The 16,724-nt window shown below is 47.3% G+C and overlaps 1 protein-coding gene across 2 annotated transcripts in view; it reads left to right on the top strand.

Annotated features, from left to right (window-relative positions):
* The window catches only part of LOC138260535 (glutamate carboxypeptidase 2-like), a 350,295-nt gene that overhangs the window by 262,586 nt on the left and 70,985 nt on the right, over positions 1 to 16,724 (top strand). For both annotated transcript variants that reach the window (XM_069209149.1, XM_069209150.1), the window contains exons 11-14: positions 5,877 to 5,940; positions 6,630 to 6,697; positions 16,035 to 16,135; positions 16,610 to 16,700. In XM_069209149.1, the coding sequence (XP_069065250.1) occupies positions 5,877 to 5,940; positions 6,630 to 6,697; positions 16,035 to 16,135; positions 16,610 to 16,700 (324 nt within the window). The remainder of the gene's footprint in view (positions 1 to 5,876; positions 5,941 to 6,629; positions 6,698 to 16,034; positions 16,136 to 16,609; positions 16,701 to 16,724) is intronic.

The raw sequence follows: 16,724 nt of genomic DNA, 5'->3' as shown, positions 1-16,724 counted from the left end.
GGTATGGTGATGGTGTATGTTGATGGTGTATGGCCCCTTGAGACCCTCACTGGTGAGTAGCCACGCTTTACAAATACTGATTGATTGATTAATTGATTGTATGGTGAATGGTGATGGGGCATGGGGTATGGTGATGGTGTATGGTGTATAGTGATGGTGTATGGTGATGGTGTATTGTGATGGAGAAGAAAGTGGAGCAAGGTCAACCACGGTGAACCATTGAGCATTGGCAGGGATGGAGGAGAGTATGGTGTCAGGTTTGGGGGCCACGGATAACCTTGGGTTCCCCACATTGAGTATACCCCTAAGGTCTAGACTTTCCCCACCTTGTGTATTGGGAGAATCAGGGTGTTTCACCTGCTAACAATAGGTGGTACATCCCCTTGCTTAATTACAGGGCAGGTGGCTCTCCCACTCAGGTTTACTGGGTTCCGAGGTACTCAAGGCACTAGGATAGAGGGCCAACCTTCACCCGTTTCATGGGTTTCCAGGTACTCAAGGCACTAGGTTAGAGGGCCAACCTTTACCCGTTTCATGGGTTCCCAGGTACTCAAGGCACTAGGTTAGAGGGCCAACATTCACCCATTTCATGGATTTTGAAGTACTCAAGGCACTAGGTTAAAGGGCCAACCTTCACCCGTTTCATGGGTTTCCAGGTACTCAAGGCACCTATTTTCATGGGTTCCCAGGTATTCAAGGCACTAGGTTAGAGGGCCAACCTTCACCTGTTTCATGGGTTCCTAAGTACTCAAGGCACTAGGTTACAGGGCCAACCTTCACCCGTTTCATGGGTTCCCAGGTACTCAAGACACTAGGAAAGAGGGTCAACCTCACCCGTTTCATGAGTTCCGATGTGCTCAAGGCACTAGGTTAGAGGGCCAACCTTCACCCGTTTCATGGGTTCCCAGGTACTCAAGACACTAGGATAGAGGGCCAACCTTCACCCGTTTCATGAGTTCCGAGGTACTAAAGGCACTAGGTTAGAGGGCCAACCTTCACCTGTACTGGTTGGACTCAAGAGATGAATGCCCCATCACTGACCCTGTGGAGCTCTCCGTGGAAGGTGTCTTTGACAGTAACTTGGTTAAATAATGGGTCATTCACCCCACAAACACTGACTCCGACATGAGTTGTCTCCTCTGCTGTGTCCTCATTCACCCCACAAACACTGACACCACACTGAGCTGTTTTTAACACTGAATCCTCATTTGCCCCACAAACACTGACACCACACTGAGCTGTTTTTAATACGGAATCTTCATTCACCCCACAACCATGAATCTTCAGTCACCCCACAGACACTGACACCACACCGAGCTGTGTTTGGCACTGAATCCTCAGTCACCCCACAAACACTGACACCACACTGAGTTGTTTTTAATTCTGAATCCTCAGTCACCCCACAGACACTGACACCACACTTAGCTGTTTTTAGCACTGAATCCTCAGTCACCCCACTGACACCACACTGAGCTGTTTTTAGCACTGAATCCTCAGTCACCCCACAGACACTGACTCCGAGATGAGTTGTCTCCCCTGCTGTGTCCTCATTCACCCCACAAACACTGACACCACACTGAGCTGTTTTTAACACTGAATCCTCATTTACCCCACAAACACTGACACCACACTGAGCTGTTTTTAATACTGAATCTTCAGTCACCCCACAAACATGAATCTTCAGTCACCCCACAGACACTGACACCACACCGAGCTGTGTTTAGCACTGAATCCTCAGTCACCCCACAAACACTGACACCACACTGAGCTGTTTTTAGCACTGAATCCTCAGTCATCACCCCACTGAGCTGTTTTTAGCACTGAATCCTCAGTCACCACACAGACACTGACACCACACTGAGCAGTTTTTAATACTGAATCCTCAATCACCCCACAGACACTGACACCACACTGAGCTGTTTTTACCACTGAATCCTCAGTCACCCCACAAACACTGACACCACACTGAGCTGTTTTTAATTCTGAATCCTCAGTCACCCCACAGACATTGACACCACACTGAGCTGTTTTTAGTACTGAATCCTCAGTCATCCCACAAACACTGACACCACACTGAGCTGTTTTTAGCACTGAATACTCAGTCACCCCACAAACACTGCCATCACACTGAGCTGTTTTTAATACTGAATCCTCAGTCACCCCACAGACACTGACACCACACTGAGCTGTTTTAGCACTGAATCCTCAGTCACCCCACAGACACTGACACCACACTGAGCAGTTTATAATACTGAATCCTCAGTCACCCCATAGACACTGACACCACACTGAGCTGTTTTAATACTGAATCCTCATTCACCCCACAAACACTGACACCACACTGAGCTGTTTTTAGCACTGAATCCTCATTCACTCCACAAACACTAACACCACAATGAGCTGTTTTTAATACTGAATACACATTCACCCCATTAACACTGACACCACACTGAGCTATGTTTAGCACTGAATCCTCATTCACTCCACAAACACTGACACCACACTGAGCTGTTGTTAGTACTGAATCCTCATTCACCCCACAAACACTGACACCACACTGAGCTGTTTTTAGCACTGAATCCTCAGTCACCCCACAAACACTGACACCACACTGAGCTGATTTTAGCACTGAATCCTCAGTCACCCCACAGACACTGACACCGAGATGAGCTGTTTCCTCTGCTGTGTCCTCATTCACCCCACAAACACTGACAACACACTGAGCTGTTTTTAATACTGAATCCTCATTCACCCCACAGACACTGACACCACACTGACCTTTTTTTTAGCACTGAATCCTCAGTCATCCCACAAACACACTGACACCTCACTGAGCTGTTTCTAGCATGGAGTCCTCATTCACCCCACAAACACTGACACCACACTGAGCTGTTTTTAGCACTGAATACTCATTCAGCCCACAGACACTGACACCACACTGAGCTGTTTTTAGCACTGAATCCTCATTCACCCCACAAACACTGACATCACACTGAGCTGTTTTTAGCACCGAATCCTCATTCACCCCACAAACACTGACATCACACTGAGCTGTTTTTAGCACTGAATCCTCAGTCATCCCACAAACACTGACACCACACTGAGCTGTTTTTAATCATGAATCCTCAGTCACCCCACAAACACTGACACCACACTGAGCTGTTTTTAGCACTGAATCCCGAGTCACCCCACAAACACTGACACCACACTGACCTGTTTTTAATACTGAATCCTCAGTCACCCTACAGACACTAACACCACACTGAGCTGTTTTTAGCACTGAATCCTCGGTCACCCCACAAACACTAACACCACACTGAGCTGTTTTTAATACTGAATACTCATTCACCCCACAGACACTGACACCACACTGAGCTGTGTTTAGCACTGAATCCTCAGTCACCCCACAGACACTGACACCACACTGAGCTGTTTTGAGCACTGAATCCTCATTCACCCCACAAACACTGACACCACACTGAGCTGTTCTTATCACTGAATCCTCAGTCGCCCTATAAACACTCACACCGAGATGAGCTGTTTCCTCTGCTGTGTCCTCATTCACCCCACAAACACTGACACCACACTGAGCTGTTTTTAATACTGAATACTCATTCACCCCACAGACACTGACACCACACTGAAATGTTTTAGCACTGAATCCTCAGTCACCCCACAAACACTGACACCTCACTGAGCTGTTTTTAATACTGAATCTTCATTCACCCCACATACACTGACACCACACTGAGCTGTTTTTAGCACTAAATCCTCAGTCACCCCACAGACACTGACACCACACTGAGCTGTTTTTAATACTGAATACTCATTCACCCCACAGACACTGACACCACACTGAGCTGTTTTTAACACTGAATCCTCAGTGACCCCACAAACACTGACACCACACTGAGCTGTTTTTAATACTGAATAAGCATTCACCCCACAGACACTGACACCACACTGAGCTGTTTTTAATACTGAATCCTCAGTCACCCCACAGACACTGACACCACACTGAGCTGTTTTTAGCACTGAATCCTCAGTCACCCCACAGACACTGACACCACACTGAGCAGTTTATAATACTGAATCCTCAGTCACCCCATAGACACTGACACCACACTGAGCTGTTTTAATACTGAATCCTCATTCACCCCACAAACACTGACACCACACTGAGCTGTTTTTAGCACTGAATCCTCATTCACTCCACAAACACTAACACCACAATGAGCTGTTTTTAATACTGAATACACATTCACCCCATTAACACTGACACCACACTGAGCTATGTTTAGCACTGAATCCTCATTCACCCCACAAACACTGACACCACACTGAGCTGTTGTTAGTACTGAATCCTCATTCACCCCACAAACACTGACACCACACTGAGCTGTTTTTAGCACTGAATCCTCAGTCACCCCACAAACACTGACACCACACTGAGCTGATTTTAGCACTGAATCCTCAGTCACCCCACAGACACTGACACCGAGATGAGCTGTTTCCTCTGCTGTGTCCTCATTCACCCCACAAACACTGACAACACACTGAGCTGTTTTTAATACTGAATCCTCATTCACCCCACAGACACTGACACCACACTGACCTTTTTTTAGCACTGAATCCTCAGTCATCCCACAAACACACTGACACCTCACTGAACTGTTTCTAGCACGGAGTCCTCATTCACCCCACAAACACTGACACCACACTGAGCTGTTTTTAGCACTGAATACTCATTCAGCCCACAGACACTGACACCACACTGAGCTGTTTTTAGCACTGAATCCTCATTCACCCCACAAACACTGACATCACACTGAGCTGTTTTTAGCACCGAATCCTCATTCACCCCACAAACACTGACATCACACTGAGCTGTTTTTAGCACTGAATCCTCAGTCATCCCACAAACACTGACACCACACTGAGCTGTTTTTAATCATGAATCCTCAGTCACCCCACAAACACTGACACCACACTGAGCTGTTTTTAGCACTGAATCCCGAGTCACCCCACAAACACTGACACCACACTGACCTGTTTTTAATACTGAATCCCCAGTCACCCTACAGACACTAACACCACACTGAGCTGTTTTTAGCACTGAATCCTCGGTCACCCCACAAACACTAACACCACACTGAGCTGTTTTTAATACTGAATACTCATTCACCCCACAGACACTGACACCACACTGAGCTGTGTTTAGCACTGAATCCTCAGTCACCCCACAGACACTGACACCACACTGAGCTGTTTTGAGCACTGAATCCTCATTCACCCCACAAACACTGACACCACACTGAGCTGTTCTTATCACTGAATCCTCACTCACCCTATAAACACTCACACCGAGATGAGCTGTTTCCTCTGCTGTGTCCTCATTCACCCCACAAACACTGACACCACACTGAGCTGTTTTTAATACTGAATACTCATTCACCCCACAGACACTGACACCACACTGAAATGTTTTTAGCACTGAATCCTCAGTCACCCCACAAACACTGACACCTCACTGAGCTGTTTTTAATACTGAATCTTCATTCACCCCACATACACTGACACCACACTGAGCTGTTTTTAGCACTAAATCCTCAGTCACTCCACAGACACTGACACCACACTGAGCTGTTTTTAATACTGAATACTCATTCACCCCACAGACACTTATACCACACTGAGCTGTTTTTAACACTGAATCCTCAGTGACCCCACAAACACTGACACCACACTGAGCGGTTTTTAATACTGAATAAGCATTCACCCCACAGACACTGACACCACACTGAGCTGTTTTAATACTGAATCTGTGCTCGACGTGCAAGGAGCGAGTAGTGTAAAGACATCTCCTCTCTTCCCAGGAGATGTCCAAGGTGCTGGGCTCCAGGGCTGTCGCCTACCTCAACGTTGACCTGGCTCTACAAGGTAAGTGGCCGCAGAGGGAGAAGTTAGATTTGAAAACATTAAGAATCTTATTCCATTCACATCATGACCAGATGGTGGCAGCTGCAAGGAATGCTGGGATCCCTTGGTTCAGCTGATGGTGTTTCATATTCTTTGCTGTGTCTGGATGGAGGTGATTGTGGAATGGTCTTTGTGTGAGACACCGGTAAGAGATGCTGCGGAGAGCCCTGCGATGATGTGTATGCCGATGACATCAGCAATGTCACCGTACTCCCACATCACTGGCAGGGCACAGCCCGCCACTGTAAATAAAACATACTAACGCAAGCCTGCCATTACATCATTTCTGAAGGTGGACCCCCAAAACACCCCTGTCTTCTGAAACAATACCAGTGATACCCCAACAAGAGGAGAGTCTTTTTCCAGCGTTCAGAGGACATTTCTGGGCTTTTTCTATCTGGGATACCTTGGGTGAGATGATGGAGCAGTCCAATTCTAGTCCGGGATGAGATGATAGAAGTTTATTTTAATCTAGCTGGTTTGAGGCAATGGAACAGTCTATTTCTATTATGGGGTAACGCTAACAGGACAGAACAGTGATGGAGTGTTCTTAAGACGAGATAATGGAACAGTTAATTATTTGTGTGCTTAAGGGAGGGAAAGATGCACTTTACTTACTGTCTCTGAGTGTAAATGTGTTTTCTTCTCAGGGAACGCCACCTTCGCGGCGCACGCAACTCCTGCTCTTAACTCTCTTCTTTATGAGGCGGCAAAGAAGGTGAGTCGGATGATGGGGGACTCAAGTTCCCAGCTTCTCTTCTGAAATGTGTTTTTATTTGTGAATGTGTGATGCACAGCCTGTCTCCCTTAGTGCCACGAAGTCCACAAAATGGTTGCTAGATCAAAAAAACCAGCAAGATTTCAGTCAAGGGCTCTTATGCTTATGAGAAGGAAGAGCAAGTCTTGGAGGACTGTCCCTTTGTCCACAGATCCTTGGCCACTAGAGGTGGAACTCTGCAATGAGGGAATGTTGGATGGGCTCTTGGTTGAGAAGAGTTAGGTACTCTCAGTACACAGGTCATCGGCCCCCAGAGGTGGAAGTCTGAAACAAGGGAAGTTTGGGTGGGCTATTGCTTGAGAAAGAGTAAGGGTCTCTTTGTCCACACATCCTTGGCCACCAGAGGTGGAAGTCTGCAATAAGGGAATGTTTGGTGGGTTCTTGGTTGAGATGAGTTAGGGTCTCTCGGTCTACACATCCTTGGCCACCAGGTGGAAGTCTGCGATGAGAGAATGTTGGGTGGACTATTAGTTGAGATGAGCTAGGGTCTCTCAACCACATATCCTTGGCCAGCAGAGGTGGGCATTTGCAATGAGAGAATGTTGGGTTGAGTTAGGGTCTCTGTTTTGCTTTACTTTTGACTGAGCCAAGATACACACACTGAAAGGAGTCGAAAAGATTCTCTGGAATGCACTTCTTAATCTGAAGAAGACATTTATTATAGCTTTTTGCAAGGTTCGTGAAGGAAGGTTTGAATAGTAAAAAGTGTACTTTCAAAACGTGCAACCACATGTAAGGCCATGTGTAAAGAATCTTCAATCTATAAACAGAAAATATATACATGCAAGGATACAAACGCTTATATTGATATATGGATATATATATTCATACACAATGCAAAGCAAGAAATTGATAAAAATTCATCACCGTAGGGCCTGTCAGGTGCTTCATCTTGCTCATGCCAACAAGAAGATGACCCTGTTCAACTGTGAGAAAGAGATCTCCACCCTTACAGGACAGATGTCAGGCATTTGACATCCAGTCCTGACCGAGGTCTCGGAATCCACTGCTACTGAGCAGGGCCATCTTTTTAGATCTTAAAGAACCGTGGAAAGGGCTTTCTAGAAAAACCCCTCCCTAAGAAGGAAATATTAAAAAATGCTGGCTAGTTTGGGTAAACTTTGAAAGGAACGCGTGGAGAATTGTCCAGCATCCCAAAGCATTTCTCCCAAAGTCAAACCGTTCTCTGCTTGTAAACATCAATAAACATCAGACTGGTACATTCTTATCGTACTGACTGCTTACCGCCTACATATTATATACCAGTCCATGGTGATAATATTTCCTAGCTCTTCAGTGAGAAGGAAAACATGCAGAAATGGAACACATGTTGCATAACATGTTTGTACTGAAAAATACTTTAATGTGGCGGTGAAGCTAAGCTGAAAACAAAATGGGAGCCTAGGCTGAATACAAAATAGTCTATAACCAGTGACCACTAAAGTGACAGTAGGCAGCTAAGCCAGGTGCAAAGTGGTGCGACACGAGATCAGTGGTCAACACACAAATATCACTACAGTCTCTCGGTGCACACATCCTTGGCCACCAGAGGTGGAAGTCTGCAATGAGGAAATGTTGGGTGGGCTCTTGGTTGAGATGAGTTAGGGTCTCTCGGTCTTCACATCCTTGGCCACCAGGTGGAAGTCTGCAATGAGGGAATGTTGGGTGGGTTCTTGGTTGAGAAGAGTTAGGGTCTCTTGGTCCACACATCCTTGGCCACCAGAGGTCGAAGTCTTCAGTGAGAGAATGTTGGGTGGACTCTTAGTTGAGATGAGTTAGGGTCTCTCGGTCCACACATCCTTGGCCAGCAGAGGTGAAAGTCTGCAATGAGAGAATGTTGGGAGGACTCTTAGTTGAGATGAGCTAGGGTCTCTCGGTCACATCCTTGGCCACCATAGGTGGAAGTCTGCAATGAGGGAATGTTGAGTCGGCTCCTCTTTAAGAAGAGTTAAGGCCTCTTTGTCCACACATACTTGGCCACCAGAGGTGAAAGTCTGCATTGAGGGAATGTTGGATGGGCTCTTGGTTGAGAAGAGTTAGGTTCTCTCAGTACACAGGTCATCGGCCACCAGAGGTGGAAGTCTGCAACAAGGGAATGTTGGGTGGGCTATTGGATGAGAAGAGTTAGGGACTCTCGGTGAACACATCCTTGGCCACCAGAAGTGGAAGTCTGTAACAAAGGGATGATAGGTGGGTTCTTGGTTGAGAAGAGTTAGGGTCTGTTGGTGCACACATCCTTGGGTACCAGAGTTGGAAGTCTGCAACAAGGGAATGTTGGGTGGGCTATTGGATGAGAAGAGTTAGGGACTCTCGGTGAACACATCCTTGGCCACCAGAAGTGGAAGTCTGTAACAAAGGGATGATGGGTGGGCTCTTGGTTGAGAAGAGTTAGGGTCTGTTGGTGCACACATCCTGGGGTACCAGAGTTGGAAGTCTGCAACAAGGGAATGTTGGGTGGGCTCTTGGTTGAGGCTCCGGGGGTCTCTGAGAAGCGCCAGGAGGCGGTGGAGCACTGTACAGGGTCAAAGATGGACTATAAAGTCAACAAGTGATAGGAGGAGTAGCGGGTTGTGGATGGTTATTACATTGTGATGTTGTGTTCTTTAAAGATGTGAGGCTTGAACTCTTTCTTAAACTGGAGCAGCCCTCAGGCGATCCTGATGCAAACAAGGATGTTGTTCCAGATCCTATGTGCATCGATGGAAAAGGCTTGGGCCTTGTGTTCTTTTATTACTTCTTGGTCTGCAGTCTGAAGGTGTCCTGGCTCCGGGAGTGCAGAGAACGACCAGAGATACGACCAGAGATAGTGGCTTGTTTGCTGATGGTGATGGGTTTGTCAATGATGCAGAAGGGTTTGAAGGTGATGTAGGCCAACAAGGGGATGGAGTTCCATCAGGATGCCTGTGATCTGATCTATGATGTTGCCTTGGCACCTGAGGTGGATAGAACTGTTCAAGCTGCAGAAAGTGACCCGGCTATCAGGTTATCACCTAAATAAAAAAAATAAAAAACGATTATTGCAAATCATTATTGTATCACATATGTTTAACATAAGGTCAAACATGCCACTCGTTTAGGGGTGGTCCTGGCAGGTGATGTCAGCAAATAGGTGCCAATAAATTACGACCCATTACTGAGTAAGGTTAGGCGTAGTTTACTAAGTTGGAACTGAAAGATTGGACATGAAGTTGCTTCACATTCTGAATGCTTTGCAAAGTGTAGATTGATCAGTCATCCACAATGAATAACACACTGGCAAGTCACCCCTAACTCTCGCTGGCTAGAAGTTACTGGCCAGTACCACTCTGGTGAGTCATCCCTACCTCTTGCTGATTAGTAGATGCTGACTAGTAGCACACTGGCGAGCCACCCCTAGTTCTTGCTGACTAGTTGTTGCTGACTAGTAACATCCTGATGAGTCACCCCTAACTCTTGCTGATAAGTAGTTGATGACTACTACCACAATGTCATGTCACCACTAACTGTTGCTAGTAACACCTTGGTGAGTCACTCCTAACTCTTGCTGACCAGTAGTTACTGACTAGTGCCACTATGAAATCATCCTAACTCTTGCTGACTAATAGTTGCTGACTAATAACACACTGTCAAATCACTCCTAACTGTTGCTGACTACTAGTTGCTGACTAGTAACACACTGGCAAGTCACACCTACTTCTTGCTGACTAGTAGTTGCTGACTAGTACCACAATGACAAGTCCACTAACTCTTGCTGACAGTTGCTGGCTAGTAACACACTGTTGAATCACCCCTAACTCTCACTGACTAGTAGTTGCTCACTAGTAACACACTGGTGAGTCACCCCTAACTCTTGCTGACTAGTAGTTGCTGACTAGTAACACACTGGCGGGTCACCCGTAACTCTCACTGACTAGTAGTTGCTGACTAATAACACACTGGCAATTCACCCCCAACTGTTCCTGACTAGTAGCTGCTGACCAGTTACCCAATGGCACGTCCCAGGGCTTGATGAGCAGTCCATAACTTGTAACAGTGACACCCCGAACCGTCCAATTGCTAGGTGGAAGTGTTGACAGCGAACAGTCCATCTGTTTGCGGAAGAGCTTTGTTGGTGTCAGAAGGTGTCTATTCTGATTTTCTTCGTCACCCTTGTGGCGACTGGCACTGGTCTTGGAAGGAACACTTCATGTTCTGCTCTTTCGATGCCAGCGTTGATTGGAAGATGTCACTAGTCTGTACGGGGTTGCTTGGGCAGTCTGTTTTCGTGCCATTCTTAGTACAAAGGTAGGACAGGTCTTGAGGGTGATGAGGGTACAGGTCAGTATTTGTTTTCATGTAGTAGATGTGACATCACAGAGTGCACCATCAATGGGAGAATAGATTGGTCGATCCGGTCCTCGAAGGAACATGTACGACGTGACTAGGATAACATTCCATGGCGCTTATGCTCGTGGTGCAGCTGCTGCGCTTCTCTATGTGACAAGTGGTCATCACACAGCATTGGGGTCTCTTGTCTTCCTAGTCTTCAGAAGACCCTTAATGACTATGGCCAAAATGTGTCAACCTTAGAGTAGGAGGAGTCTAACAAGATATAGGCCATGTTTGGGATGGAGTATCTCATCCGCCAAGATCGTAATCAGGCCCATTTTGTTTCATTTGCTCAGTCATAAGGAAAAAGCAAGGGGCAGGTGCCCCAGGACTCCCTTGCCTCGGTGACTACCTCCGGGGGGAATGAAAACTGGACTCATTACTCAACCTCCTTTTTGTCGTTCATAATAAGGAAGCATGGAGGAACACATGGACAAGGAGCTTCCCTGTTTCTTGGGCATATGCAATATGTTGAATGTTTAAGTCTTGTGTTTGTAAGTTGTTATTTGTTTTTGTCCTAATTCTTGTACCAGAGATCTATAACCATTTTAATACTATGGAATGTGGAAAGATGCACCGACTGGCTTATGTAAATAATGCTAAAGTGATCTACGATTGATTAAGTCAAAATCCCGGTGGAAATTAATTACTTCATTGTGGCATGAATGTTTTTCTATAAATGTATCCCTGCGGTGAACCGCTCTTCTGTTTTTTAACATTTACTGACCTAGTGACTGGAGTTAGATGAGCAAACCCCTCTTTTTTTCTGTTCGAGGGCACAGGTCTAGGCATGAAGAAAGAACTGGTCTTGGTGTCATGAGACACAGGTAATGAGATGAAAAAGCCATTGGTCTTAGTGGGCCAATGGCATGGGTGTTGGCACGAAGAAGGAACTGGTCTTGGTGTGATGATGGTACAGTTCTTGGCACAAAGAAGTAACTGATCTTGATGTGATGAGTTTATAGGTCTTGAGATGAAGAAGGAATTGCCCAGGGTGTGATGATGGGACAGATCTTGAGATGAAGAAGGAACTGGCCTTGGTGTGATGAGGGACAGGAGGTGTTGGTCTTGGTGTGATGAGGGACAGGAGGTGTTGGTCTTGGTGTGATGAGGGACAGGAGGTGTTGGTCTTGGTGTGATGAGGGACAGGAGGTGTTGGTCTTGGTGTGATGAGGGACAGGAGGTGTTGGTCTTGGTGTGATGAGGATACAGGTCTTGAGATGAACCAGGCATTGTCCTTGCTGTGATGATGGAACGGGTCTTGAGATAAAGGAGGTGTTGGTCTTGATGTGGTGAGGTAACAGGTCTTGAGATGTAGAGACTATTTTGGTCTTGTTGTGAAGAGAGCACTGGTCTTGAGATGAGTTCATTCGTTGGTGTTTTGTTGCTCCTCTTGAGGTGAACGGAGAGCTAGTCTTTCATTCATTTATTTGGAGATTTTCTCATTCATGCCCCTCTTTACAGAGGCTCTAGCCCTGACATGAGCCGAGCATTTCTCCTTGTGTAGAGAGGGCACTGCTCTTTCAGCAAGTGTTGGATACCCCTTTTCTGGCTGGGTTCTTAGAATGACAACCAGTGGTCTTGATCTGAAATGGTACAACTTTTTGAGACAAACATCTATTCACTCTTGTTCACGCTATGCCAAGTTTTTAAAACTCTTGAAGACTTGGCTTTTTTAGCAGTTGGCTGGCTCTGTGTTAGTGAAGCTCCAACATACACATACAGGTGTGAGTCACTGTGCTATTTCAAGTGCAAATAACAAAACGTAACATTGGTCACTGATTTTGGAGTGAAGGGGTGCTGGTGGGGCTGGGCCGGGGGATAACATTTGTTTTGAAGTAATGGGGCAGCTGATCCTGGGTTGGAAGAAGCACTGGTAATGGAGGGAAAATGGCTCTGGTCATAGTGTGGTTTTTTTGGGATATGAAGTTTGACTTTTTTTTATAGGGTGTTGGGATATTGGTCTCTGGCTGAACATGGCATGCACTTGGGGTGTAGTATTTGAGGCATACGCTTGCCGTAGGGTGTATGAGGCATGCATGATCATTTTCATCATGGAGGGAATGGAAACGACTTTGGCATGGGGGACATTCTTCATATCAATGGGCACTGCTTTTTGGGTGAAAGGAGGGTGATTTTGAGGTGAACAGTCTCTGGACTTGGGGTGAAAAGAGCAATTAGTTAGGAGAGCATGTTTGGGACATGCACTTTCATTGCTGTTAATGAGTTTATTTGCCAATAGTTTTAAAGAGAAGAAAGAATGCTGCTGTGATGATGGGACATTTATCTTGGGATCTGATATTAAAGGAAACCCACTGCATGATCTTTTGAGGTGCTGTGGTGGATGCTGTGGTGTGCAGAGGCACTATAATGTGGTTGCTTGTGCCATGGTCTTAGGTGCTGTTCTGGGGTGAAGGGGCATTGGTCCTAAAATGTGGTGTCTGTGGAATGTTCTTTCGGTGCAGCAACGGTGTGAATGATTTTCACACCAGGGAAGGAACTTTACAACAATTTACTGCCTTTGAAGGAAGAATGGGCATTGAATCTGGGATGGAGTGCTGTGGTTGTACCAATATGTTATCATCGGGAGTGAAGGTCCATCAGTCCTCGGGTATGGTGTCAGAAATGCCCATTTGGTGTCACCAGCAAGTGAAGTGCCATCAGTCCTCGGGTACGGTGTTAGAGATGCCCATTCGGTGTCACCAGGAAGTGAAGGGGGATCAGTCCTCGGGTACAGTGTTAGAGATGCCCATTCGGTGTCACCAGGAAGTGAAGGGGCATTGGACCTGGGCTGGAGTGTTGTGGTTGTACCAATATGTTGTCATTGGGAGTGAAGGGCCATCAGTCCTCGGGTATGGTGTTAGAAATGCCAATTTGGTGTCACCAGCAAGTGAAGTGCCATCAGTCCTCGGGTACGGTGTTAGAGATGCCCATTTGGAGTCACCAGGAAGTGAAGTGGCATCAGTCCTCGGGTACGGTGTTAGGGATGCCCATTTGGTGTCACCAGGAAGTGAAGGGACATCAGTCCTTGGGTACGGTGTTAGGGATGCCCATTTGGTGTCACCAGGAAGTGAATGGGGATCAGTCTTCAGGTACTGTGTTAGGGATGCCCATTCGGTGTCACCAGGAAGTGAAGGGGGATCAGTCCTCGGGTACAGTGTTAGAGACCCGTTCGGTGTCACCAGGAAGTGAAGGGGCATTGGACCTGGGCTGGAGTGTTGTGGTTGTACCAATATGTTTTTATTGGGAGTGAAGGGCCATCAGTCCTCGGGTATGGTGTTAGAAATGCCAATTTGGTGTCACCAGCAAGTGAAGTGGCATCAGTCCTCGGGTACGGTGCTAGGGATGCCCATTTGGTGTCACCAGGAAGTGAAGGGGCATCAGTCCTCGGGTACGGTGTTAGAGATGACCATTTGGTGTCACCAGGAAGTGAAGGGGGATCAGTCCTCAGGTACGGTGTTAGGGATGCCCATTCGGTGTCACCAGGAAGTGAAGGGGGATCAGTCCTCGGGTACGGTGTTAGAGATGCCCATTCGGTGTCACCTGGAAGTGAAGGGGGATCAGTCCTCGGGTACGGTGTTAGGGATGCCCATTTGGTGTCACCAGGAAGTGAAGGGGCATTGGTGCTGGGGTCGAGTGTTGGGGGTCCTTCCACATTTATTGCCTCTGTGGGGTGAACAGGCATAGGTCCTGAGGTGGGGTCCTGAGGCAACATCCATTGAGTTCCATGTGTGACGTAGAAGACCTGGGGTTACGCTCAGGGGGTGACTCTGAGGTGAAAGAGCATCTGGTCCTGGGTGGAGTTTTGGTCTTTGTGTGGAGACAATGGTTTGGTCTTGGCAATGGGTGTTGCCATCATTGGATGAGGGGAAAATAAATAAGTGAAGAATACTAAAAACTGATGGATGTAATGCTTGAGTTAATCTGAAACACTAGTAATTACTTGGGCTGCATGCTCGTCCATTGTTTCTTTGGACTACTATGCCACCTCCATCGCTGGATGAAGAGGCATTGATCCTGGACTAAATTGTTGGGGTTGTACCCACATGGGTCCTGCACTGGTTGAAGCAGTATTGATGAGTTTATGCCTACATGGTTCTAACATTGGACTGATGAGGTGTCGGTCCAGAGCTGAAGTGTTGGGTTGTGCCTACATGATTCCAGCCTTAGCTCAAGGGGCACGAGTTTTCGGGTAAGTGTTGAGGCTGTGCCCACATGGTTCCCGCATGGGCTGAAGGGGCCTGGGGTGAAGTGTTGACTTGTGCCCACTTGATTCCAGCATTAGCTCAAGGGGCACGAGTTTTCAGGTAAGTGCTGAGGCTGTGCCTACATGGTTCCCACATGGGCTGAACGGGCCTGGGGTGAAGTGTTGGGTTGTGCCTACATGATTCCAGCAGTAGCTCAAGGGGCACGAGTTTTCAGGTAAGTGTTGAGGCTGTGCCCACATGGTTCCCGCATGGGCTGAAGGGGCCTGGGTGAAGTGTTGGGTTGTGCCCACATGATTCCAGCATGAGCTCAAGGGGCATGAGTTTTCAGGTAAGTGTTGAGGCTGTGCCTACATGGTTCCCACATGGGCTGAAGGGGCCGGGGGTGAAGTGTTGGTTTGTGCCCACATGATTCCAGCATGAGCTCAAGGGGCATGAGTTTTCAGGTAAGTGTTGAGGCTGTGCCCACATGGTTCCCGCATGGGCTGAAGGGGCCTGGGTGAAGTGTTGGGTTGTGCCCACATGATTCCAGCATGAGCTCAAGGGGCATGAGTTTTCAGGTAAGTGTTGAGGCTGTGCCTACATGGTTCCCGCATGGGCTGAAGGGGCCGGGGGTGAAGTGTTGGCTTGTGCCCACATGATTCCAGCGTGGGCTTAGGGTGCAGTGGTGAAAGACATGCCGTCCGGGTTTGTGGTCTCTTACAGTCTTCTCTTTTCTCCACGAGGTTGAGAATCCCAACCCATCGGAGGTGGCAGCGGGCAGGAAGACAGTGTACGACACTTGGCTGGCGAACACCCCATCGGAGTATGACAAGTCTGTCCCAGGGTACGTGGCTTTTTAGTACGGTTGGGCGGGTGGCTTAGGCAGTGAAGAACTAGATCAGATATAGAGGTTCAAGAGAAGTTCAGGAAAGACTCAAGTTGAGAAGTTAATAAAAGTCATTCTGTTGTGGTCAGGAGTAATGTCTACTAAGGATACTCTCACGTACTGTGATAGCCCATCGGTGTTATAAGTTATCCAATAAATGATGAGTGAGGGCCTGATTAGGAGTTTGGAGGAGGGGTAACTCCGACAGTGACTGATGTCCTGCCCGCCGAAATCTGAATCCCATTGGATATAATGGTGTTTAGATTTTGGTGGGCTGGATATCCGTCATGTTTGTGACAGAGTAACCCCTCCCCCATACTCTAAATGAGGCCCTCAGTCATTTGTGAGACTCAAACTTGAGACCTGCCTTGGGAGGAAGACCACATCATTAAGAAGTGCCCCCCGTGGAGTAATCTCTTCCTCTTTCTGCAGCATTGACGGCCCCGGAGCTGCCAGTGACCATGCGCCTTTCCTGCTCATAACCGGCGTCTCTGTGGCAGATATGCAGTACACCTACGACAAGGTAAGTCTGACCCCTCTGCTCTCC

The sequence above is a fragment of the Pleurodeles waltl genome, chromosome 9, assembly GCF_031143425.1.
Source record: "Pleurodeles waltl isolate 20211129_DDA chromosome 9, aPleWal1.hap1.20221129, whole genome shotgun sequence".
NCBI classification, from domain to species: Eukaryota; Metazoa; Chordata; class Amphibia; order Caudata; family Salamandridae; genus Pleurodeles; species Pleurodeles waltl.
Note: the sequence above shows the minus strand (reverse complement) of the source record. Positions and strands in the feature narration are given on the sequence as shown.